This window comes from Danio rerio, chromosome 2, assembly GCF_052040795.2.
Source record: "Danio rerio strain M-AB ecotype USA chromosome 2, GRCz13ab, whole genome shotgun sequence".
Taxonomy (NCBI): domain Eukaryota; kingdom Metazoa; phylum Chordata; class Actinopteri; order Cypriniformes; family Danionidae; genus Danio; species Danio rerio.
This window is the reverse complement of record NC_141022.1, coordinates 31,259,429-31,285,000: the sequence shown is the minus strand read 5'-3', so window position 1 is coordinate 31,285,000 and position 25,572 is coordinate 31,259,429. Positions and strand designations below refer to the sequence as shown.

General features: G+C 33.4%; 2 protein-coding genes across 5 annotated transcripts in view; both read left to right on the top strand.

The window, feature by feature from the left end:
- Window positions 1-1,353, top strand: part of tgs1 (trimethylguanosine synthase 1) — a 39,580-nt gene extending 38,227 nt beyond the window's left edge. Inside the window, 1 exon segment of one of the 2 annotated variants that reach the window (NM_001423263.1) lies at window positions 1,030-1,353. In NM_001423263.1, the coding sequence (NP_001410192.1) occupies window positions 1,030-1,134 (105 nt within the window). In that variant the 3' untranslated portion in view covers window positions 1,135-1,353. 2 annotated transcript variants of the gene reach the window in all.
- Window positions 1,354-5,899: 4,546 nt separating this feature from the next.
- The window catches only part of lyn (LYN proto-oncogene, Src family tyrosine kinase), a 36,497-nt gene continuing 16,824 nt past the window's right edge, over window positions 5,900-25,572 (top strand). Inside the window, exons 1-8 of one of the 3 annotated variants that reach the window (XM_087239263.1) lie at window positions 9,130-9,223; window positions 9,339-11,651; window positions 18,358-19,218; window positions 19,385-19,436; window positions 19,518-19,614; window positions 19,700-19,798; window positions 23,689-23,792; window positions 23,880-24,029. In XM_087239263.1, coding sequence (XP_087095389.1) covers window positions 19,090-19,218; window positions 19,385-19,436; window positions 19,518-19,614; window positions 19,700-19,798; window positions 23,689-23,792; window positions 23,880-24,029 — 631 coding nt within the window. In that variant the 5' untranslated portion in view covers window positions 9,130-9,223; window positions 9,339-11,651; window positions 18,358-19,089. 3 annotated transcript variants of the gene reach the window in all.

The window sequence follows — 25,572 nt, the reverse complement described above, 5'->3', positions numbered from 1 at the left end:
TTGGTGGTATGGGTAGGTTAAAGGGTGGGTTAAGGTTTAAGGGATGGTCAACAGCATATTTACAAATGTAGTTACAGATGTAATTACATACAGGTATTTAATCAGCATACGTACACAATAAATACATGTACTTACACAATAAGTACATTGTAACAAACTGTTAATTCCTGTGTAAGTACATATTAGTTAAGGCCACTTAATATAAAGTGGGACCAAAAATTGTTATATGTATTTTAGGCCTTGCACTGCATGATCTTTACATTGACCCACATGTTACCATATCTTAGTGGTTCATCAGAAGAGCACATGCATCCACAGTACTGTATCTGTTTCAAAGAAACACATTTAGATTGTTCAGAAGATAAACCTTCAACAGATGTGTGCTCTTTTAGCCATTGGTTCAGTGGTCTGAGAGCATATGATGTAATAGTCACCTCATTGGTCATTCAGTTTATACCCTTTAACAGTTTTAATATTAGTAAGCATGACTACTATACTTATTTTTAGCCTTCTATATATCTCTAGTTCATTTAAATATCATATTAATCCAGCAGTTCAATTATTAAGAAATTTTATTTTTTGTGATTTTAATCATTTACAAATAACATTACTTTTGGCTCTTTTTAAAGGAAGCATATAGCTGGTTTTAGTTTAAAGCATATGAGATCCGCCAGCTGCAGCTATATGGTGGTTTTTGATTTCTGTGAAAGGTCTTGTCTGCTGGTTTAGTGTGGTCGCACCTTTTGAAACCACAGTACTTTCCGGAGCATTCTGCTTTTGACTGTGGCTGAATCCTTCACTAATATCTTAAGTCAATTCATCGCTGTCCATTATCGTACAGCTTGTGTTGGTAAATGAGACAGGCTTGTGTGCCTTTCTTGTTGACCTTACCAACAGTTTTCCCCAAACCAGAAGAGCATGTTGGTGCTGTGGGGGATTGTTGATATTGTCTGCTGATGGTTACTTAGCCTGTGCTGCTTTTTCACACCTGCTCTGTCTCTTTTCTTCTTCCTCTTTCGTTGTGTGTAGATCGCGTCTCTCGCCGGACCAGGTGGAAAGGTAGAAGTCGAGCAGAACTTTCTGAACAACAAGCTGAAGACGATCACGGCGTACTTCGGGAATTTAATCAAGTGAAAATCATTATGTTTTATTACTTCTTTTATGGTCGTTAACACGTATGTCATCTGTACTCGGTTATTGCACTTATACATGTTATAACTCCTTTTGTAAAGACGTTGATGATGAATTTTATAGACTGTCCTCTTGATGCTCCTAGTTTGTTTTGTTTTAATGTATTTATGTTTTTTCCAGCATTGATATAAAACCTATTAAAGTTTATTTGCAGAACTGTGGACGATCTGACCTCTCATTCACTTTTAGGGTGTACTTACACTAGGCACGGTTGTCTTGAACCGTGCCCAGGTGCGATTGTCCCCATTTCCCTCTCCCCCTTGGCCTGCACTCACACTGCATGTTTACCATCCAAGCCTGAGCACACTTAAGTCATCGATGATGCCACTGTTCAGTTTTGAAGAGAAGCGTTCTCGCTCTGTATAATTGAGATGGCCTTAGTTATAGACCTTTTTCTTGGCTGCTGCATGGAGGGCGCCATAGCAAGCAGCGTCTTCCGGTAGAATGTTTAGAACTTCCATTTACAGCGTTTACAACTGGTAATTTGCGCTCTGAAAATAGGTTTCAGTAGCGTTTTGTGTGGATTACGGAGTGTTTTTGTGACTCACAACTTTGAAAGGTTTGTGTTAAAGCCGTTATAATCTGTCAGATGTGGTTCAAGCGCAAGAGAAAAACGTTCTCCTAGTTCATGTGTCTGTAGTCAGATATACAGTGTGTGTGTGTGTGTTTCACCGGCCTATCAGCTGTTAGCTCACCGGCTCTTCAATACTCACACACACACACACGCAATACTTCACTGCAGCATAGCGCAAACCAGATTACTGGCATGAAACTTAACAGGTATGTAAGTCATGCAATTTACAAAAATGACCAATTAAAGTCTGTGACTGCTGGCTGATTTGCTGTTCATTCTAATCGCGAGGCGTTTATGTTTCATTCAATGTGTAGTATTCACAACGGTTTGTTTTTCTGTTATTTCAAAATGTCACTTTATTTTCACTTTGTCACAGTTAATAAATCAGTGTGTTAGTGGGACAGTACAGTAGGCTATGTGTGTGTGTGTCAAACATTTTGTTGAATGACATGTGTTTGGGCTGGTTATATATTTGAAAGAAAGAGAAATTGTTGACTTTAGCGATGACCACGTTTTTTTTGAACAGCAGAAAATGCCGTCTGACAACGAGGGGAAAATGCCTCACTGCTGTTGTTTTCCACACCATTAAATCGCATTTTTTTAAAATAACCAGTCCTGGAGGTGACGCTGATCGACAACAGTATTAGTTCAAAGATGATAAAAGTAGGTAAAACAGATTAAAACTATCGTTTCAAAGCTGTCCAAATGTGATCGTTTATACGCATTAGCTGCAGACAGGAAGTTCTTAGCATTCTCCTTGCGCATACACGCAAAGCATAATGGGAAATTTTGTATTCTAAGGAAAAGGTCTGAATTGGTTTGTATTATTTTATGTCGTTTCATATGCAGTGACACACAGTCAAATCTTTTGCGGAACAGATCCACCACTTTTGATTCTCATAAAAGTCATTGTGCTGCATGTATTAGGAGGCTTTCTGAAGGTGAGAGGGTTTGTATCTTTGTTAAACTTTGACTGTGCGCATTCTTTGAAAAGTAAGAATGATTAATAAATTCATATGAAACAGTCCCTTAAACGTGACATCACATCTTCAGTGACTACGTTTACCTGTACTTCAGTAATCAAATTATTTGCCTTAATCTGAATTTTGAGTGTTGCTTTCATGATCCTGCTTTAATGCTTTAAAGCTAATAATTTGACTAACATCATTGCGTCACCACGCTATCCACATTTCCTTCAGAATTTCATGTAATTTCACGTGTTTCATTTTTAATTTGTCAACTTTAACTGCAGTTTGGCGCTTTCACTTTCATTCAAGAGCATTTCATGAATGCCACCCATGACAAACGATGCGAGTATAAACTGATGGAAGAGTTTAGTTTTAATCAGCGTATCCGTGGGGTCTTAAAAGTCTTAAAATGTCTTAAATCTCAAAAGCTAAATAAATCTTGAATCTACTGAAATGCTGGGTTGTACGTCATTTTCACCAGGTTTTAATTTTTCTAAAAACTTTCTACAGAAACATTTGCTAAAAATGTTCTTCATTTTGTTCAGGATACTGACCTAACATACATTTTTTAATAGTAAATGGTTATTATTGTAGTCTGAAGTAGTTGATAGCTATGTTTTGTTCTATTCTTAGTAAGGGTTATAGGGTTTGTAAATGGATATATTTGAAAATTAATTAAAAAGAAATATTCAAACTATATTATTGTTGTATTATGTAAATATATTAATTCAATTCAGTTGAATTCATTTTATTTGTATAGCACTTTCACAATATAGATTGTGTCAAAGCAGCTTCACATAGAAGATTATGGTGAAATGAAAGTTTCAGTTCAGTTTTCAGAGTTTAGTTCAGGTCAGTGTGGTTTAATATTCACTGCTGATAGTCCAAACACTGTAGAGCAAATCCATCGATGGGCAGCTCTACAAGTCCCAAACCAAGCAAGCCAGTGGCGAAGAAAAAACTTCACCAATTGGCAGGAGTGAAGGATAACAAACCATATTAAATTTTAATCATTTTTAGATATGGCAAGTGAGAATCTTTTCAAACTGGGATATTCAAACACATTCTTAGCATTTAGCCCTGTATAAGTCTAAAATTTCATTCTTAAAATGTCTTAAAAAGTCTTAAATTTAACTTGGTGAATCCCGCAGAAACCCTGATTAATGGAGTTTGATACCGCACACCATATGGAGAGAAAAAAAATGCAGGTGTCTGTAGTCCTTCACTGACTCTGTAGGTTCATAGAATAGTGTCAAACATCCTTGTGTGTACAGACTACATGTCACGAAATGCGGCAAAAAATCCTACACAACGGTAATTTTTTGAATTAAGGCGTTTACATGTCTGCACTTCAGTAATGCTACTAAACCGGCATACTCCACATGTATTAATCCGATTTCTTTTTAGTTTGATTATGACCTTAATCTGATTAAATTAATCAATAATCAATGTTTACGTGATAGATTCTTAATCAGCGTATTAATTTAATCGCATTAAAATTGAACTGAACCTCGCCCAGACACGGTTTGGATACACCTTTAGAAAACATTACCTCCTATGCATCCTAAAATTTGCACTCGCCAAATTCAACTAACAAAAGTAGTTATAGTCACTATTAGCTTTTTTTTTTTTTTTTGTAAATTACACAGTATTTTACTGTAATATGACCTGCATTTTATTTTGACGTAGGCCAGTTGTGCCTTTGTTATTTTTGTGTAAAAATTACTGTATATTTTAAAGATGTACGATACTATAAATGCATATGCTAAATAGTGCTGTGAATGTAAATACAGCATTTTGCTGTATTTGATCTACAGTAAAATCCTGGCGAACTTCTGCCAGTAAGTTGCTGTAGATTCTACAGGAAATTGTCAACATTGTAATGAGTAATTATTATCATTCCTGAGGATGTGGTATGGTTTGCCACAATTATTAGTTCCACAAAATCTATGTTGTATTTATATAACAGTAAAACTTATACAGGACTATGGTCTCGGTTCACAGTAAAATGATCCACATTGTGCTCATCATCAAGCTCGTCTTTCACAAGTCCTCCAATGTCTTTTAGACTGCAGCTCTGATTCTTTCCTGTTAGGTCAGAGGAGAACTGGGTCTCCTCTAGCCTGCTTTGGGTAGGTGGAGCTGCTTTACTTTGGACCGAACTTCAGCAGTGACATTTGTATTAAAATGAACTGAACCAGTTTTACTTGAACTACACCCGCATTGTACCACCAGTCTTCTGCCTGTCTGATATGCTAAAATGTTGCAAAATTTTAAATATGGTACTGTTTTTTTTTTTTCTTCATCTATGTTAGAAGTGCCCAAGCTCAATCCTGAAGGGCTGGTGTCCTGCAGAGTTTAGCTCCAACTTGACTCAACACACCTGCCAGAACATTTTAAGCAAGTTTACAAAGAGCTTAATAAGTTAACCAAGGTGTCTTTAATTTGCAGTTAGATTTAAACTATGCAGGACACCGGTCCTCCAGGACCAAATTTGGGCACCTCTGATTTATGTGAAACTGCCTTTGCATTATGAAAGCGCTATAATAATGATGAGAAAATGTAAGTCTTCCGAAATTTCTAAATCTACTGTTAACAAATGAGAAGTTTCGAAAGAGAAGTATCCTTGTGGATTTCTGCCTAAATAAAAGCTCTATACAGATTTAAAAACATTTTAGTTTGAAATAACAATGAGCTATTGATACTATCATTATAAAAATTTGCATTATTAATAAATACTTCTCAGAGTTTTAGAGAGATATGTCGTTATTGATTTAGTTTTACTAAAATATTCCGAATATCGGTATACACATCTATCTATCTTTCAGATATCACACTGTACTGTAAGTAAAATTATGTTTTCATTTCAATTATAACAATTATATTAGATGCCAGTATTACAGTTTGTTGTACACTATTCATTTGTTTGATTATGTATCAATTTCTTTCCATTCACCTGGTTTTACAAATAAATGTATTGTGTGTTTGTAAAGTATAAATCATATTGAGTAAAACATAGTCGCATGTTTTGCCACTGCTTTTAAGAGTCTGGACTTTATGGCCGTAATGGAACAGTGGTTTTATGCAAACAGACAAAACAGAAGTCTGGTGAACACGATGAATAGTACCAGGAAGTTGAAAGAACGGTAAAAACACCAGTCGTCCACTCTCTGGTTCCTCATTCTGCGTTTGTGTGCGTGTGTGTGGCGCTTCAATGAGAGTCAGAGAGCGCGCACTCGACGGTCATTCCTCTCAGAAACAAGTCCCTTTAAATGCGAGTTAACCGTTTTCTGGCAGTCTGACGGGTAGGTAGACATTTTCTTTCTTTTCTGCTGTTCTCTACAAAAGATTGTCTGGGTGTGTTGCTGCGCTGTTACAGTAAATGTAAATAATGTAACGTTTTAACCGGTGTTTGTATTTACTTTATATGAGAGCTTTGGAATAAGAGAAATAAATCAATGATGTGTATGTTGAAGGTGCAAAAACAAGATAAAAGCGTGTTAGCTTAGTGATTTCCTGGAGAAATGAAAAGGCGGTAAAATATGAATAATTATTAACTCATGGTCATGACTTTCATCTTAGCTGGCTTTAGTTTATTTTGGCCAGACCCCACTCACAGTATACAAAACACAACATCAGTGTACAGTACGTGTGTATTAGTAGTAAACATTTAAAGTGGACTCAAACATTTCATCAAGTTGTCCTAAAACTGTCGAACAACCTATTCTTGTCTCTTTTTTTTATCAGTTTTTTGATTCACTTAAAATGTTGACTATACACTGTACACACACACACACACACACACACACACACACACACACATATATTATAGGTAGCCTACCAGTCAATAGTTTGCAAGTACTGTAGCCTACAATGATTTGAAAGATGAAGCATAATTTTTTTTTTCATTATCTAGAATATTATTATATTGAATTGAATTATATAGAAATTAAATTTTAAATTGTTCATTCTAATATCATGTTAGATTCCCATTTTACTGTTTGTTTTGCTTTACTTATTTGCATCTGTGCCACCATGAAACCTTTAAGTTCTTTATGGTGGAAAAAAAAAAAGTTATTTAGGTTATTAAAATCTATGAAAATATTTTGGCGTCACTGTGAAAACCCCTTCCTGAGTTATTTCTGGTCTTTATTTGTTTTACCCTTTTAACTGCCTGCTCTACCAAATGGTTAACCATGTTTTGACTGTTTAAATTAATGACTGTTATAGTCATTTAAAGAATGAACGTTGATTTAGTAAGAAATCAACATTGAAAGGTGTAAAGTTGCTGAAATCAAAGTAATGAAAGGTGATTTAGTATTCAAAAATGTTTTATTTTGATTTTTTTTTTTTTAAATAAGTCGGTCTTACACTTATATTTGTATTTATTCTGGTGCTTTTACCATAAACCAATACACCAAATTGGTTGATATTTTAGAAATGATGGGATGTGTTGAAAAAAATGCATTGAGTGTTAACTAACGACATTAGAAGGTAAGAAAAGCAATCCAATTTTTTTTTTTTGTTTTTTTTTTTTGGTGGGGCAGTTGAGCGTAACAATTTATATTTATCAACTTGATGTTACACCACGACACTTGACCCGAGTTGTAGCAGATAAGCCCATTATAGTATTTGAATTTTTTTCAGACGTATTAACTTACTGTTCTCCTCCACACTATTAAATATGTCCATATCTGCAGGCTAGAAACCAGTGTTAAACAGCCTAGATTGCATTTCAATCAACACATACAGCGTTCTTAAGAGAAGAAGTAGTTGAGAGGTCTTTTGTGTGTCTTTTTCTTTCCTGTCATACTGAACGTTTTCGAGACGCTGGCCAGAGGAAGTGTGCAGCCCCAGTGGCCTGCTTGCTCACACATTAATCTAGCATTATAGCCTTGTTTCTAGTTTCCTGCACAATAACATCTAAAAATACTACCACTTCAGTGAAGTCCAGGACCGACGTTTAGTGTAGTCATTTAACCAAGCGTTCACCTTCAGCATAATAGAGGGCACTGTTTTTCCCTTGGTTTCTTCCTTATTACTTCTGATATCACATGGATTTTCTGCTAAATATGTATGTACAGATCAAAGTCTGATGCATTGAGAGATGTAGAAACATCTGATGTGGACTTTGTTTCAATAAGAGACTGTGACTTATTTATGGCTAGTAATTTGTGAAAATAAATAAATAAAAAGCTGTGATTTTTTTATTATACTTTTGACACTGGCTTGGCCCAAAAGCAAGAGTTAAATATTTTTTTTGATGGCATACTCTTGATTGATTTATTTAGCATTTTTATATATGTTTATTGTGTGTTAAGTATAAATGATGATCATTTTTATTAGTAGTAGTTGTGATATTTTTGGTGGAAACCCCTGATTTTAATTTTGTGGAACTCCAAATGAGAAATTTATATATTTGTTGTTGTTGTTTTTAAATTGGTATTAATATAAAATAATTACTGTTAAATGTATCAATATTTTACTCAAATAAATACATAATAAATCTTTTAAATCCAAAGAAACTGATCATTTACAGTATAGCTGTTCATACACTGTAAAACCTAATAGTCAAATTCACCAAAAAAATGAGTGTAGACAACTCGAATCTTACTGGAAGAGAATTCCCACAATGTAAAACCCAAAAAGTTAAGGTAACTCAAACCATTTGAGGAAACTAATTGTATCAAACCATTTAAGTTCAAAAATTAATCCTAATGAGTACTGTGAACCTAATCCATTTGAGTAAAAAAAGCAATTTGAGCACAGTCAAACCCAATAAATGAAGAGAACTCAAACCAACTGAGTACTGTAAAACCCAATAAGTTAAGGCAACTCTTTTGCCTTAAACCGTTTGAGGAAATCGATTGCTGCAAACCATTTGAGTTAAAAGACTAATCTTTATGAGTACTGTGAACTTACTTCATTTAAGTTGAAGTAATAAAGTATTTGATTAACTCATTACCTTCAACACTGAGTTCAAGACTCTTTTCAAATGAGTAGAATTAACTTTCAGTCAATTTTGAGTTAACCCTACACTCATTTCAATTGATAAAGTTGACCATTGGTCAAAGCAACTGATCATCTATAGCTGTACATACACTGTAAAACCCAAGAGTCAAATTTACCAAACAAAATGAGTGTAGACAACTCAAATCTTACTCGAAGAGAATTCCAATCATTTGAAAGAGTTTTGAACTCAATTGATTTTTGTGGCAATCAGTTACCTCAAACTATTTGAGTTGTCTTAACTTATTGGGGCTTTACAGTCCTTAGTGGGTATAAGTTTTCTTAATTGATTAGGTTTTACTGTGCTCAGATTGTTTCATGTACACAAACGGATTAATAATAATAATAATAATAATTTTTATTTATATAGTGCCTTTCCAGAGCTCAGGGACACTTTACAAAGAATGTGACAAAAAGAGATAGTACTCATTAGGATTCGTTTTGAACTTAAATGGTTTGTAGCAATCAGTTTCCTCTAATGGTTTGAGTTACCTTAACTTTTTGGGTTTTACAGTATACACACTTGCGCACAATATTCAAGGTTGGAAAATATCATCTGTTATTTTCATCAAACAAATGCTTTAAACAAATTTAAGCACCAAAAATCAACTTTTCTTAAGTTTTCAGTTCATTTTTTACATATATATATTTTTTATTTTAACCTTGTGAATAGAAAAGGAAATGAAGAATGCTCTTGCTTACTGACGTAAAGTTTATTTATTGCCCATGCATTTCCTTTTGATAATCCTGTTTCTGTTGGTGCAGTTGAAGCAGCATTTGTGACATTCATATGATAAACATGTGAAACAGAATTATTACATGTGAGAATTAGGAAAGGACATCTTGTGTGTATGTGTGGGGAAATTCCTTGGTTTCTTCTATATGAAACTCTGACCTGGAATTGTTTAGCCCTGTCTCGGTTGATGATTTATGTAAAACAGGGCATAGCGTTTAATGTGTTTGGCTCAACTTCTGTTTTGTTTTTTAAGTGTTAGTTGTGTCTTATAACATGCTGAGAGGGTTATTATTGCACAGAGAGCATATTTTTATGCTTATGACATGTATTAGGGATTGCTCTAAAAGCCTTTTATTCTGAGTAATTTGATACTTCTCTGCAGCTGTTCTACTTGAATGAACACTCGTCACTGTTTCAAATGCAAATACATCAGTGAATAAACACCATGACTGTGGTCATAAATTTAGACACCGCAGGAATCTTAATTTGTGCTTTGTTGACTTTCAGTTTAAAGACTTAATCTGACTTTAATGTTTTTTAAATGATCAGTTTAATAAATGATTTTATTCATGGTGGCGTATGGCAATTGAAACAATATTATGACGTTATTTTCCACTTCCCAAATGTATTAAGCCCCCATCACGAATATAACTGTATAACGAGCATGAATTCTCTAGTGAATAATGTCTATTAAAAGGATAACTAAAAATGTACTCACTATTAGCTGACTCTTCCGTGGTTCCAAACCTTTATGAGTTTCTTTAATCTCTTTTAAAGAAAGCTGAAAATCTGTAACCATCGACTTCCATAGTAGGGAAAACCAATACTATGGAAGTCAATGGTTACAGGTTTTTAGCTTTATTCAATATATATTGTTTTGTTTGTATTTGTGCGTTTTTTTAATTATTAACAATACATCAAAGATCAAAACTAAGATCGTGATAATCTAGAATGAAAAAAGTTACTTTGTGTAAATATATTTTTTAAAGTCATTAAGTAAAATATTAATGCCTGTCAAAAGTCTTGTTGTCGGTCTCAGTTATTATAGTAACAATTAATAACTTGACTTCTAATTGATTATTTGGAAATGTGGCAGAAGGTAGATTTTTTGTTCTCATATTTCAGCTTTTACATTAAAGTTCCTGAAAGCAAAGAAGGTCAAAGTGCTCCAGGATTGGCCAGCCCAGTCACCAGACATGAAAATTATTAAGGCATTAAATATGAATCCAAGGAATCTTGATGAACTCCTGCAAGAACGCTTTCTTTGTCATTCCAGATGTCTTTATTAATTAGTTATTTGAGTCTTCCAAGCTCATGGGAGTCACACAATATTAAACCTTTTTCTGCTGCACCATGACTTTATATTCTATACTGTACATTATTTCTGCAGTGACAAGACTTTTGTCTAAGCAAAGTCAGACTAATTAAATAATTTAAAAAGTCAAGACTTGATCATATTTTATTTTGGTAAAATAAGCGTAATCTAGAGGCCTATGCCTTTCATATAAGCCACTTCTGATACCAAAGGATCAACTAGAAGTCAAGTTATTATTTGTTGTTCCCAAAACTTGGATCGGCAACAAGACTTTTGTCAGGTAGTGTATGAACATTCTATGGCATGCACTTATATTTAGATAAAAGTACAGCTAAAGTTGTTCCAGGCAGGTCTTGACCACACTACAGTCCCTTTAAATATATTTTCTATAGTTTTTGTTAAAATCACTACACCAAACAGTTTATTTCACAACCTACATACCTGACCAAGGTCTTGGAATAGGATTAGGTGTGGTATGCATCATCACCTCAATTATTTTTTTTCGAATAATTCAACTACATGTTCTCAGTTATTTATGAACTCGAACCAGCGACTTATACCACTGTGCTGCCCAAAATGCATAATATTAAATATTTATTAAATAGAAACTCACAATGAATCTGGTTTTTATTTTTTACAGTATAATGATTTAGCTTTGAGGTAAACAGAATTAAAACAATTTAAAACATTTCTTATTATAATACACATCTTCAAATACTTATATAGAAAGCTTTGTATTGGTTGTGTAGGAGAAAATCATTTATACCTTTGTTCATGTAAACAACCAGCATCTGCTTCGTTTCATATCTTCATTTTGTGTCAGGTTTAATGATCCTTTCTGAAATAATAACATAAGTTGTACAGTAGGTGAGAGTTCAAAGTGGCTATTAACGCCGCGGCTGGTACCGCCGCCGTTTGAAATAGGTGCCGCTCTGTTTTTAGTGTATGACCGCAGTTTGTGAATGAGCCGCCAGGGGGCGCAAAGGGACGGGATGCGAACGGACAGAAATAGATCATACAGCTACTGTGCTTGTAAATGATATTAAACAATAAGTCAAAGCATTATAATTCCTTCATTAATCATTTAAAATTTGTTAACACGCTTTATTGTAAACTTTTTAAGTGCAAAGAGGATTCGTTTTGGAAAATAGAATTGAAGAAGTAAAAGACAACTAAAATGAATAAATAAATAAATAAATAAATAAATAAATAAATAAATAAAGCAGCCTAAATATAGAAAGATGTTCAGTGTTTGCTATTTTGATAGGACTAAGACAAGACATTTTCATTTATGTTTTATTTCTGTTTTTATTTCCATTTTCGTTGTTGATTATATTTTACTATCTTATTTATGTCTCAACAATTGTACATAAACGAATAATAAACGAATAATGAAAATAAATGAATAATGAAAATAGGCCTAAATAAATTATTTATTTAAAGACATTGCCGTACAGTACGTGAAACACTGAGAAAAATAAATTGACCTACCTTAAGCAGATCACTAAAAGTATATTAAAATTATTTTTGCCGCAGGACATAAATTAAGTCTTGCAGGTTTATTTTTAATAATTTAGTTTCAGTTCTGTTCATTTTTTTTCTCAAAACGTCAATGTTCTCCTTTAAAGTAGCTATAACTGTTGTTTTGTTTTTTTGTTTTTTTTTTACTTATGGCTCAGTATGTTTTGTATTTTAACTTCATATTCAGTCACCTTGCAAATGTGTGTGAAATATAATGCCGCATAACCGCGGAAAAAGAAGAAAAAACTGTCGAAGGTTAGAGCTAATTCATCAAAATAAGCTATATTAAAATACAACATTTATGTTAATACAGGCAGAGTGTGAACAAACTCAAGGCTAAGATATGCGCTTGCCTTTTAATGCATTTGCGGCCTTTAGGCTACAGGCAACTATGTATAATAATGTTTTTTTTTTTCTTGTTTTTTTTTTTGTATGGTAAAGGACAATACACATTATGTTATTGATGTAAACTTAGGCTAAAACTTACCATTGATAAACGTGACCTACCTCAAGCAGATCACTTAAAGTATAAAAAAATAAAGTAGGCTATATATATATATTCTTAATAAACTTCACAGCCACAAATATAAAAACAACTTGTATTAAAACTGGGCGAGGATTAGAAAGAATACGATGCTTGTTATATATAATTTAAATTTTGATTCCAATTTCTGCAAGCACATTTTTTCACTCGCTACTCTGCCAGAAACTTCGCCGCCGGAGAGCACCTCAATAATGTAAACATTTGTTTAAAGATGGAGCGCAAGATGTGCCGAGTGGCAACATGTGAAGAACGATGGCAAAGCTAAGTGTGATTATTGTAATAAACTAAGTTATAAAGCAGAGTCCCGACCAACAGGACTAAGCATATGCGGTTGGCTCATTCTTCACGAATATAGAATTAAAATAATGGCGCGTTAGGTTCACTAAGCAGCGCATTCTCTCCGCCTCATCGTTTAACCAGCGGGACACGCTGCTGAAGCAGGAGAGACACTCCGTCATTCATAATCTTAGCTGATGTATCGGAGTCGAAAGAATATATCAAAGAGGAATTTTCTTTTAACAGTCCCGATATGTTTAATCTTTTTATTTTATTTTTTTTTCGTGTCATTTCTCTTCAGCAAATTAGATATTTTTTAAAGCTGCTTGATTCTTTTAAAACCGAAAGCAGGGCCCATAGTGTTTTTCCATAAGATACTCCTTTATGAATGTTTTAATTTTTTTATTAAAGTTTTTAATGTGCTTTTTGATAGTTTTATTTTATTTCAAGCAGCATCTAAATGCGAATTTATCCTCAAAACTTGGCATGAGAGCGATGCAAGTCATGTGTGGCATAATTGCCTTTTTTCCCTGCGCGTGCGAGATCAATTTCTGATCTTTTTGCAACTAAAATGAAAGCATAAACATTCAGTACAAATAAGTAGTCTTAAATAAATAAATAAATAAATAAATAAATAAATAAATAAATAAATAAAGCAGTCTTTTAACCTAAATATAGAGAGATGTTCAGTGTTTGCTATTTTGACAGGACTAAGACAAGACATTTTCATTTATGTTTTTATTTCTGTTTTTACTTACATTTTCGTTGTTGATTATAGTTTACTATCTCATTTTATGTCTCAACAATTATAGATAATAATAAACGAATAATGAAAATTAATGAATAATGAAAATAGGCCTAGATATATTATTTATTTAAAGACATTGCCGACATTGAGCTTAAGTTGAATGCAGCTTCATCAAAAGCAGAAAAAAATAAAATAATTTGACCTATTTTAAGCAGATTATAATAAAAATATTTTTGCCGCAGGACATAAATTAAGTCTAGCAGGTTTGTTTTTTTAATACTTTAGTTTCAGTTCAGTTTTTTTTTCAAAACGTCAATGTTCTCCTTTAAAGTAGCTATAACTGTTGTTTTGTTTTGTTTTTTTACTTAATGGCTCAGTATGTTTTGTATTTGAATTTGACGCGTCAGAAAAAAAAAACCGCTGAATCTCTGCAAATATTTGGTTAACTTATAAAACAAATGTATGGTTTAGTGATGTTAGTAATGCATAGAAAAATGCAAAGCAGAATTATTAAAGTTATTATTTCATTGATCTGAACATAACCATAATTACTAACCCGTCGTCTAAAATATTAAAATAATAAAATAGTCTATTATTTTATTCATGGCTAGAGCTTGATTAAATTGATTAACAAGCCATGTGCTTTTGTTTGTTTGTTCTCGGTACTGGGTATACGCAAAACATTTTCTAAAATGTCAAGCAGTATTTGTCTATAGAGCAGCATTTTGCTAATTATAATAGTCATTTATATTTATATACATGTGTTTTTGCATATTCGTTATTTCACTTGATGCATTCGTTATTTAATGTTTGAATACTGAAATAAAAAGCCATCGTTTAAAAGGTTATTTCACCATCAAAATGTAGCCTGTTATATGTATCATTAACGTTTTATATAAAACTGCTGTGCAGTGTAAATGGGACCTTAATACAGTTTAAAGCGAAGTTGTCTGTAAGGATGATGGGCATGGCATGTCTATTGTTGTGGCTCGCGTTGTGAATATTAGAAAATAACTGTCGGGTGAAGGCTTTATGGTCGTGCGGAATTGTCTGCTGCTGTCATGGCTCAGCAGGCAACACCCTATTCAGCTAGGCTATGTTCGGTGTTTGTATGTACAAATTCGTTTTGGCGAATGCTAGAGCGTAATATAGATATTTTAAATAACAAGTATAGTTCAGTCCAGAAGTTGCTGTGCATAGAAACATTCATTTTCATAAGGCCCCATTTGCGGTTTGGTTTTAAAACGCATAGGTTTTGCTACGGTTACGCCATCCGTCCTCGGGAGTTTTGGATTTTGTGTAACCATGTTTGTGGAAAACACTTGAGGGTGGAGACATACCCCTTCCCCCATCTCATAACCAAAAGCTTGTCTTTCAGGTGTTAATGGGCATCGAGACCGAAGTCATGTCGCATTTCCACTGTCGGCCTATATTGCTCGCAGCGCGTAACGCAAACCCAGCCCTGTTGACATTGTGCATCCGTTAATAACTCGGTAGAAAATGTATTTTATAACATCCTCATTTAGACACAGTCAAACATTCAGCCCAAATGCACTGGAGAGACCTGAAACGTGTTCCCAAAAATGCTGTTTGCACGATTTGATTATTATCATCATATCCAAATACTTTATAAATTCTAAACCTTCTCTGGTGTTTATTGTTTTTAGAAAATATCTAAAATCTTTTAAAAGAAAATATCTTGTAAAATAAAAGTTTGATTTGGCTTTAACGGTTTTATTTATGTATAGGCCTACCTAAACTGTTATAGCTTGCTTTTGCTTGTTTTATATTGGTTTATTTATTTAATGCGATTTTATTATATCCGATAATGTAATTCTTTAAATTATATTTCAATGTGGCTTAGGCTTATCAAGATATGACACTTGTTTTGAGTCTACAAAAGGTAATTTGTAAAGTGTTATGTCTTTCTGTTGTATTCATATGGTGTATTATCTGCAAAATAAATAACAAAAAGAAAGAAGCCGCTAGCAGCATCCACAGAGCTGTGAAGAGAGCGCTCTTTTTGCTCGGTCACTGCGTAAAACATATGCTAGCTGATGTCCGCTGCCCGCTTCTAACATGTTAGAAAATACTGCAAATCAAGCTGTCGGTATCTCCCCGCGGTTGAAATTGTTCGTTATTCCGAAAAAAGAAGAAGAAATATCAGCGCGCAGTAGTTGCTTTCTAGATTATTTAGGCCTATATTCAGCTGTTTTAATCTTGCAATTCTGATAATTAGAGATAATGTCTGTTCAACTTGTCTGTCATTTATTTCTCATTTGCTACTTATTTTATTAATTTGTTGATGTTAATATACTACATAGTCTTGTATATGCATATCTAAAATCCTTTGGCATTCAAATTTGCTTTGAACTTGAAAGAGAGAAAGAATCGGATTTTACCTGTCAGAGCACATTGCATATGCTTTTTTTGAAATAACATTTATTTAACAAATATTTTAGCACATCGAAAGTAATTAAATTACCTGTCTTTTGATTAAAACCTTTATGCAAAAAGATCAGAAAAAAAGGCAATATGCGACACATGACATGCATCGCTCTCATGCCACGTTTTGAGGATAAATTCGCTTTTAGGTGCTGCTTTGAATAAAATAAAACTATTAAAAAGCACATTAAAGAATACTCATAAAATAAAACCTTGATAGAGGAGTATCTTATGAAAAAACACCAATTGACGGGCTCTGCTTTCGGTTTTAAAAGAATCAAGCAGCTTTAAAAATATAATTTGCTGAAGAGAAATGACAGGGAAAAAAAGATTGAACATATCGGGACTGTCAAAAGAACATTCCTCTTTGATATATTCTTTCGACTCCGACACATCAGCAAAGATTATGAACGACGGAGTGTCCTCCACTGCTTCAGTGGCGTGTCCCGCTGGTTATTAACGAGGAGGCGGAGAGAATGCGCTGCTTAGTTTCGGCTCGATATATTTAAATAAAAACTAACAACGAGCTGCTTATAACGCTCAAAAAGTTAAACTCAAATGCACAACCCTTGTTGGTTGCACCTGCAGGATGCACAATGAACCTAACGCGCCATAATTTTAATTCTATATTCGTGAAGAATGAGCCAACCGCATATGCTTAGTCAGTCCTGTTGGTCGGGACTCTGCTTTATAACTTATTAGTTTATTACAATAATCACACTTAGCTTTGCCATTGTTCTTCACATATAGCCACTCAACACATCTTGCGGTCCATCTTTAATGTTTAGATTATTGAAGGTGCTATTGACGTTTTGAGAAAAAAATTAATAGTACTGAAACTAAATTATTAAAAATAAACTTGCGGGACAAGGCAAGCACATATCTTAGCCGTTTGTTCACACTCTGCCTGTATTAACATAAATGCTGTATTTTAATATAGCTTATTTTGATTAATTAGCTTTAACTGACAGCCTTTTCTTCTTTTTCCGCGGTTATGCGGCATTATATTTCACACGCATATGCAAGGTGACTGAATATGAAAATAGAATACAAAACATACTGAGCCATTAAGTAAAAAAACAAAACAAAACAACAGTTATACTTTAAAGCAGAACATTGTCGTTTTGAAACAAAAAAACGGAACTGAAACTAAATTATTAAAAATAAACCTGCCAGACTTAATTTATGTAATATTTTCATTATTCATTTATTTTCATTATTCGTTTATTATTATGTACTATAATTGAAACATAAAATGAGATCGTAAATATAATCAACAACGAAAATGTAAATAAAAACGTAAATTAAAAATATAAATGAACATGTCTAGTCTTAGTTCTATCAAAATAGCAAACACTACATCTCTCTATATTTAGACTAAAAGACTGCTTTATTTATTTATTTATTTATTTATTTAAGACTAATTATTTGTACTGAATGTTTGTGCTTTCATTTTAGTTGTCTTTCATTTCTTCAATTCTATTTTCCAAAACGAATCCTCTTTGCACTTAATAAGTTTACAATAAACCAGGTAAAAAAAAAATTAAATGTAAGTTGAGGTGATCGCAAGTTCACAACTGTGAGGTGATGTGCTCTATCGGCAGGATAATCTATATTATTTTGCTGTTTTTCATATGCGCACGTTTAAGATTTGAGATTATAACATTGCCATGATAGTCAAAGAAATCAAAACATTATTTTCACCCCAACGCAATTTAATCGGGCACTGAAGGCTAATAACTTAATTCTTATATTAGCTTTTTGACTTCTCACCATGTATCTTTTCTACAGCATAGTATAGTGTAAGAGCATGTCTATTACCAGAAAAACTAAATTAAAATTATATTTTAATTGAACACATCACATCACATACAGTAAGCTACGCCTACAGAACAGTCTGTTTAGCATTGTGAAAAGGCAAAGCTGAATATCTGTGGTTAAAGTGCCACCCAGCGGTCAAATGCTGCTGGCGCATCAAGCACCGCCGTCGCCGCGGCATGAATGGCGGTACAAGGAACACATTGAAGTAGTAACATCTGTATATGATATGGGTCGAAGACTCAAATTTATAAACAGTGCTCAGAATAAATACACCGCTCACAGATATCTCTTTTAGATTAATAATTTCAGAATTATTTACAATAATATTGTGTGCATATACATTCAATTAGTAAGTACCAATGCCAAAACTGGAACAACTCTAACAAAAAAATAAAACTAAACTGAAGATGACGGTCCAAACGTTACTAAACCCAAATTAATCTATTGGAGAAACATATTGAATAAAAAAAATTATAAACGTGAAAAATCAAGAGAAACATAAAAAATGTTAACTTGTGTTGAAATTTTGTAGCTTGTATTTTTTATCTGCAACAACTTCTTTGAAGCTAAATGTATTATCTTTCTATTCCTAAGGATGTTCAGTAACCAAACTCTTTAATCAATCAATATAACTGTTTATTAAAATGGTTTTGTTTAAATGCACTCAGAATCATTGGCTGGAAATGGATTAAAATGCAGATTTTCAATAGGAAGTGTGCTCATTTATGCTCAGCACTGTACATAGAAATCATATTCTCTTCCTTAATAACAACTGTTGTTAAAAAAAAACTGTTGTGATGTCTAAACTATTGATTCACTTGAGTTACATTGATCAAACAAAAGAGCCATTAAGCATAATTCCTTGGTGTCATTTGGTGTGTATTGATTTCATTACAAATTTTCTTCAAATTTAACAGTAGTTCATCTTCTTGCAGGAAAACATGGGTTGTAAAAAATCCAAGTTGGATGGTGACCAAAATGGATGTGTGCTTGAACCAGTGAACAAAGAGCATCCAGTACGTACTGACCAAACATATGTGAGAGATCCAACCTCCTATAAGCCTCCTATAGTAAGTAGTAAGCTAGATGGGGGAAATAAAAAAAAAAAGAAAAATAAATCATCTTAAGATTAATTTAGCAGATTTTACCTTCATCAAACTTGAAGAGAAAGGCTTTCTGATATATTTAAAACAATTTCATGATTGTTTGATGATCGAGAAACATTGTGTTTCACAGACTACCCAAAATGCCGGTCTCCTGCCTGGTCAGGTTTTCCAAAAAATGGAAGGTAGGTTTCAATCCCTTTATTTTGATCCTTTTGTAGCTTTGAAGTTCTTTGTAAATCTGCTTTTTCATTGTCTTGAAACAGAGAAGGAAAAAATCGTTGTCGCTTTATATCCATATGAAGCCATTCACGCTGATGATCTGGGCTTTAAAAAAGGAGAGAAGTTAAAAATTATTGAGGAGTAAGTAAAAGCCATCATCATCCTTTGAGTGTCCTGCAGTATTTTGTTCGTTGGCTGTTATTGTGATGTGTGATTTATTTTCCAGGCATGGCGAGTGGTGGAAAGCGAGGTCTTTGACCACACGAAAAGAAGGTTTCATTCCCTCAAACTATGTTGCAGAAGCAGACACTATGGAGACAGAAGAGTGAGTGCGATCAATTACAAGCTTAAGGGATTAGTTCACCCTCAAATGAAAATTCAGTCATTAATGACTCGCCCTCATGTCATTTCAAACCCCTGAGACCTTTATTCATCTTCAGAACACAAATTTTGGTATTTAGATGAAATCCGAGAGCTCCCTCATCCTCCGTTGACAGCAAATTCCACAGAAGGAACAAAAATTATTTTCAGACCAACTTCAGCAGTTAAACTGTATTTACACAAAGCTCCAAGAACACTTTTTGTGGGACAGAAAGACTGTTTTCGCCTATGTCATCCACATCAGATACAATGCTTAACTAATAAGCAAGGTAATCGGCTGCTTATGGCCCAAGAAAATCTAAAGGCCCCTAAAAAAGCACCTAAGCATAAAATATACCTATAAATTATATAAACATAATTTTCCATCACTTTTTGTGTGATGAGGGTCTAAAAAAAGTTTTTATATTAAAAAATAGTTTTATTACATCGCAATTGTGTCCCCCACCCTCAATTGTGGAGCAGAATCCAAATCACTAAATCCACCCCTGCGTGATGTTAATTAACATAATTGTCCATTTTTATTACCATAAATGCACACCTTGACCTGATACATGTGAGAAGATGTAGGTGAACAAATCAACTGTATTTTGGTGCACAAAAGTGTTCTTGGAGCTTCATATTGAACGCTTAACTCAGATGGACATTGATTGCTGTCGGATGAGAAAGCTCTCAGATTTGTTGCAAAAATGAATAAAAGTCTCAGGGGATTGGAACGACAGCAACGTGATTAATAAACAGAGTTGGGTAAAAAACTTTATTGTATTCTCAGGCCGATCTCACGAGGCAACTGTATTGTCAGAATAGTGGCTAATTTGAAAAAATGTATTCATTTATTAATTTTCTTTTTGGCTAGTCCCTTTATTAATCAGGGGTCGCCACAACGGAATGAACCGCCAACTGATCCAGCATATGTCTTACGCAGCGGATACCATTCCAGCAGCAACCCATCACAGGGAAACATATACTCTCATTCACACACATAAACTACAGAAAATTTAGCTGACCCAATTCACCTGTAGCATGTCTTTGAGCACCAGGAGGAAACCCAAGCAGACACAAGGAGAACATGCAAACTCCACACAGAAATGCTAACTGGACAAGTCGAGGCTTGAACCTGTGACTTAATGCGCCACCAGGCTGCCCAATTTGTTCAAATTCATATGATTTAATCCATGTGAAAACAGGATTTTTAAAAGAAGGTGTGTCCCCAAACCCCACCTTTGCCCCTCATTGGGTGTTGAGCAAATCGTTCTTAAATGTATCAATGAGATTGTGTAAATGAACACAAATTAGCCACTAAATCAAAAGGTAATGAATTGCCATGAGATAAGTTTAAGTTTTTTTTTTTAATTGAACAACTTTATTAATCCCACCAGTGGCAATTAAATTAGGGCAGTAGCATCATGATACAACAAACACATAAAGAGACAAATCACTTTCAAGCAATATTAAAAACACAATCTAGCATGCTTCATTAGAACTTTATAAATAATACTAAAAAACAGTTTGACCTTTTTCTGCCTTTATTATTTCTGGTCATTTTTCCGATAAGCAACCAAATCGGAAGTTCTAAAACAATCGCAAGAACGAGCGCACTTTCACATTGAAGAATAAGGTCAAGACTGTCAATATATGCAGTGGTGTAAAGCAACAAATTACAAATACACAAATGACTGTAATTGAGTAGTTTTTATCAGGAATTGTAATTTACTAAGTAATTAAAAAAAATGTGTACTCTTACTTTCCCTTGAGTTAATTTTTAGTGCTGTTTTGTTACTTTTAGTCCACTATTTTCCTTCAATTTGCAGTCACTACTTGTTTTCTTGTCTCTGAAGATTGGCTAAAGTTGATTCTTGTCCAATCAAATCGCACATAGAAAGTAAATTGCATCATACTAAACAACCTCCAGACATTAGCGCTTCATAAATGCAACAAACCGTTTGGAAGCATTAAAAGTGTGCAAGAAGATGTCTGAAATCTTTACAGGCAATGATCAATGATTTCACTGATAAAAAGACGGATGTTTACTGTGTGAGGACTGAAAATAACCAAATGCCCTTAAACATTTACTAAAGCACTACAGAATTTTACGTGTACACATCCATGCATAAATTGCATGTAAACGCATGAGCTGATCACATCGGGATACTCTATACTCTTGGGTACTTTTAAACGGGCACAGCGGAATAAACCGCCAAATATTCCAGCATATGTTTTACACAGCGAATGACCTTCTAGCTGCAACCCATCACTGGGGAACACCCATACACACTTATTCACACACATACACTATGGATATTTTAGCCTACTCAATTCACCTATACTGCATTTCTTTGGACTTATGAGGAAAACGGAAGCACCCGAAAGGAACACACGCGACCACATCGAGAACATGCAAACTCCACACAGAAATGCCAAATGACCCAGCCGAGGCTTGAACTAGCGACCTTCTTGCTGTGAGGCAACAGCACTACCTAATGCGCCACCGAGTCGCCCCTCTTTTTACTCATACTTTGAGTAATATTTACAACAGAAACTTTTACTCTACATTTTGCACTACATTTTTGGAAAAGTATGGTACTTTTACCTGTGTACGATTTTTCAGTTCTCTTAGCGCCACTGAATATAGGCAGTTTAAAAAGTTCTCTGTATGTTTTTATCTACACAGAACGAGTTTCCTAAGTACATACGTTCTCTGATACACTTTCTTTAGTAACAGCTTCTGAGTTCTGCTGGAACTTTATTGATACGTTGATATTCGAATTACATTTTCTGGGAACACAGCAATATAACACATTACGTTTTAAATGCATTACACTAAACTATGTTAAAATATAACTAGGGAACAAGGCTATAACTAGTTATTAATGCAGCAAAATCTTAGCTGAACTTGACCTTGAGAAGCATCTGATGCATGCAGCACGAGTGCTTGTATAAATTTCAGCATAAAAAAAAGTGCTGGATCTGTTTAGGAATGTATTGTGACAGTGCTGTATGTCACAGATTGTTAATCAGCCTAAAATAACAAAGCAGAATGTGAATAAAGTGATGTAACCCTCTGTAATAGTTCAATGTTGAATTAATGAAAGAACCACAATTTTGAATTTGTAGTGTATTTTGTGTATGTTTGTGTATCAAAGAAACTTGAAAGTAATCTGATTAATTTGTTACACAATAGTTCATCAGTAATTCACAGTAATTTCATTCAGTAATTTTTAATCGTTACCTTAGAATAATAAAGTCTATCTGACATTTTTGTAAAAATTGAGTTATTCTTGGTGCAATAGCCTTGTGATTAGCGCACAGACACATGGTGCAGTAGCACATCAGGGCGTCCCCAGTTTGAATCCTGACTCGAGTACATTTCACAACTCTAGCCCCCTTTCTCTTTTCCACTTCGCTTGCTGTCCTATCTAATACTGTCCTATCTAATAAAGGCAAAAAGGGAAAAAATAAATCTTAAAAAAAAATAAATAAATTGAGTTATTTACATATTCTTGTTAAATGACAACTTATTTACATTATAGGATGTTTTTTATAAGTTGTCTACATTTAAAAACATTTTATATTTAAAAAACAAATATTACACACATGCTGTTTGCTTTAAAAACTTTAAGGCTCATTATCTCAAAACCATTCAGTGATGAAATGTCTATTAGTTGATGAAATCTATTAGATTTTTTTTTTTTTTTTTTAAAGTAACTTATCCAACATTGGTAATTAATAACATCATTTTCATATTTGGGTGAGCTAATCTTTTAGTAATAACATATTTCTTCATGCTTGCACATGTTTTCATTGTTGGTATGTTCTGATTTATCCTGCACAATTTAGATGGTTCTATAAAGACATCACGAGAAAGGATGCAGAGAGACAGTTGTTGGCACCGGCTAATAAACCTGGATCTTACCTCATACGGGAGAGCGAAACCTCAAAAGGTGATTACTGTTTGCTGTCTAAACTCAAAGAGAGTTTGTGGTTAATCAAAATAGTGGTTTAACGTTTTTCTGCATTGTTGTGAACAGGAAGTTATTCACTATCGATCAGAGACGTAGACGCTCAGGGCCAGGATGTTGTTAAACATTATAAGATCAGATCTCTGGATAATGGCGGTTACTACATCTCCCCAAAGATCACGTTCAGTGACATCAGCAGCATGATAAAACATTACCACAGTAAGTACTAAGGATGCAAACATTTTAGAGTTATTTAGAATACTGACCTTGTGTATAGTATAGCTATTGAACGTAGTAAAAAAGTGGTTCACCCAAGAATTTAGGAGTTATTTAGAATACTGATATTATGTACAGTATGTTTATTGATTGTATTAAAGGAGTGGTTTATCCAAAAATGAAAATTGCCTAATCATTTATTCTCCCTTGTATATTTTGAATGATATTTTTTCCTCTGTTGAGCACAAAAGAAGATATTTTAAAGAATGATGTTGCACACATTGACTTCCATAGTAAGAAAAACACTACTGGAGGTTAATGAGTGCCAGCTACCAGCATTCTACATATCTTCTTTTGTGTTAAACAGAAGGAAAAAATTAGTGAAGGATGAGTAAATGATAGCAGAATTTTCATTCCTGAGTTAAACTACCCCTTTAAATGTATTTAAAGTAAAAAGCAGTGTTGCCAACTCATTTTCTGTGGATGTTCCTAATTGCAGTTGTTTAATTAAATGAGGTTGTGATGTCATTGTGCAATGATGTCGTTAGTGAATCATAACGCACAACATTGCAAAGAACACAAAGTGAGATTTCTTAAACTGGAAATCGTGGTGAAATTTTTTACTTAAAATCTTAATGTAAAGTTGTTTGAAAAAATGTTACAAAACATATTTGTATGAAAAGTAATAGAAATGTTTAAATGTTTTTAGTGATTTGATGAAAAAATAAAATGATACTTTAATGTGTTCTTATACTTTAAAATACACATTCTGAAAAATTAAACATTTTATATACATCAGTATATTAAAAATTAATATGCATTTCTAAAGCATTTCTTTATTTATTCTATATACACTGGAAAAAAATTCAGCAAAATTGTTGCAAACGATTTATATTGGCTGAATATAAACAAACTAATTAATTTTAGTAATGTTCAACTTAATTTTTTTGTTTGTTTGTTACAGCCCAAATAAATAGTTTGCAACCACTTAACCTAAAAAAAAAATGTAAATCCAAGGATCCTTTTTTTATATAATTTTTTTTATAGTGTTGCTGTTTTCTAGTCTAGACACTAGTGTATCTAGTGTCGTTTCCTTATTTTGTGTAGTTTAGAGAGAAAATTCATTTATTTTATTTTAATTAGAAAAAAAAAACATTGCTTGGTTAGTCTAAACCTGTGCATTTTGTAAAAAAGTAAAGTGTTGCCAACTCATTTTCTGTGGATGTTCCTTGCAGGTTGATTTGTTGTTAAAAGTTGTTAAATGAGGTTGTGATGTCATTGTGCAATGATGTTGTTACTTAACCATGACGCACCACATGTCAAATAACACAAAGTGAGATTGCATAAACTGGAAATCTTTGTGAAATATATGACTTAAAATCTTTTATATTTGTATTTAAAGTAATGTTTAAATATTTTTAGTGATTTTAATTAAAAAATAAAATGACACTTTCATTTATTCTTATACTTTAAAATACACATTCTGAAGAATTATACATTATATTGGTTTATTGGAAATTAATATGTATTTCTAAAGCATTTCTTT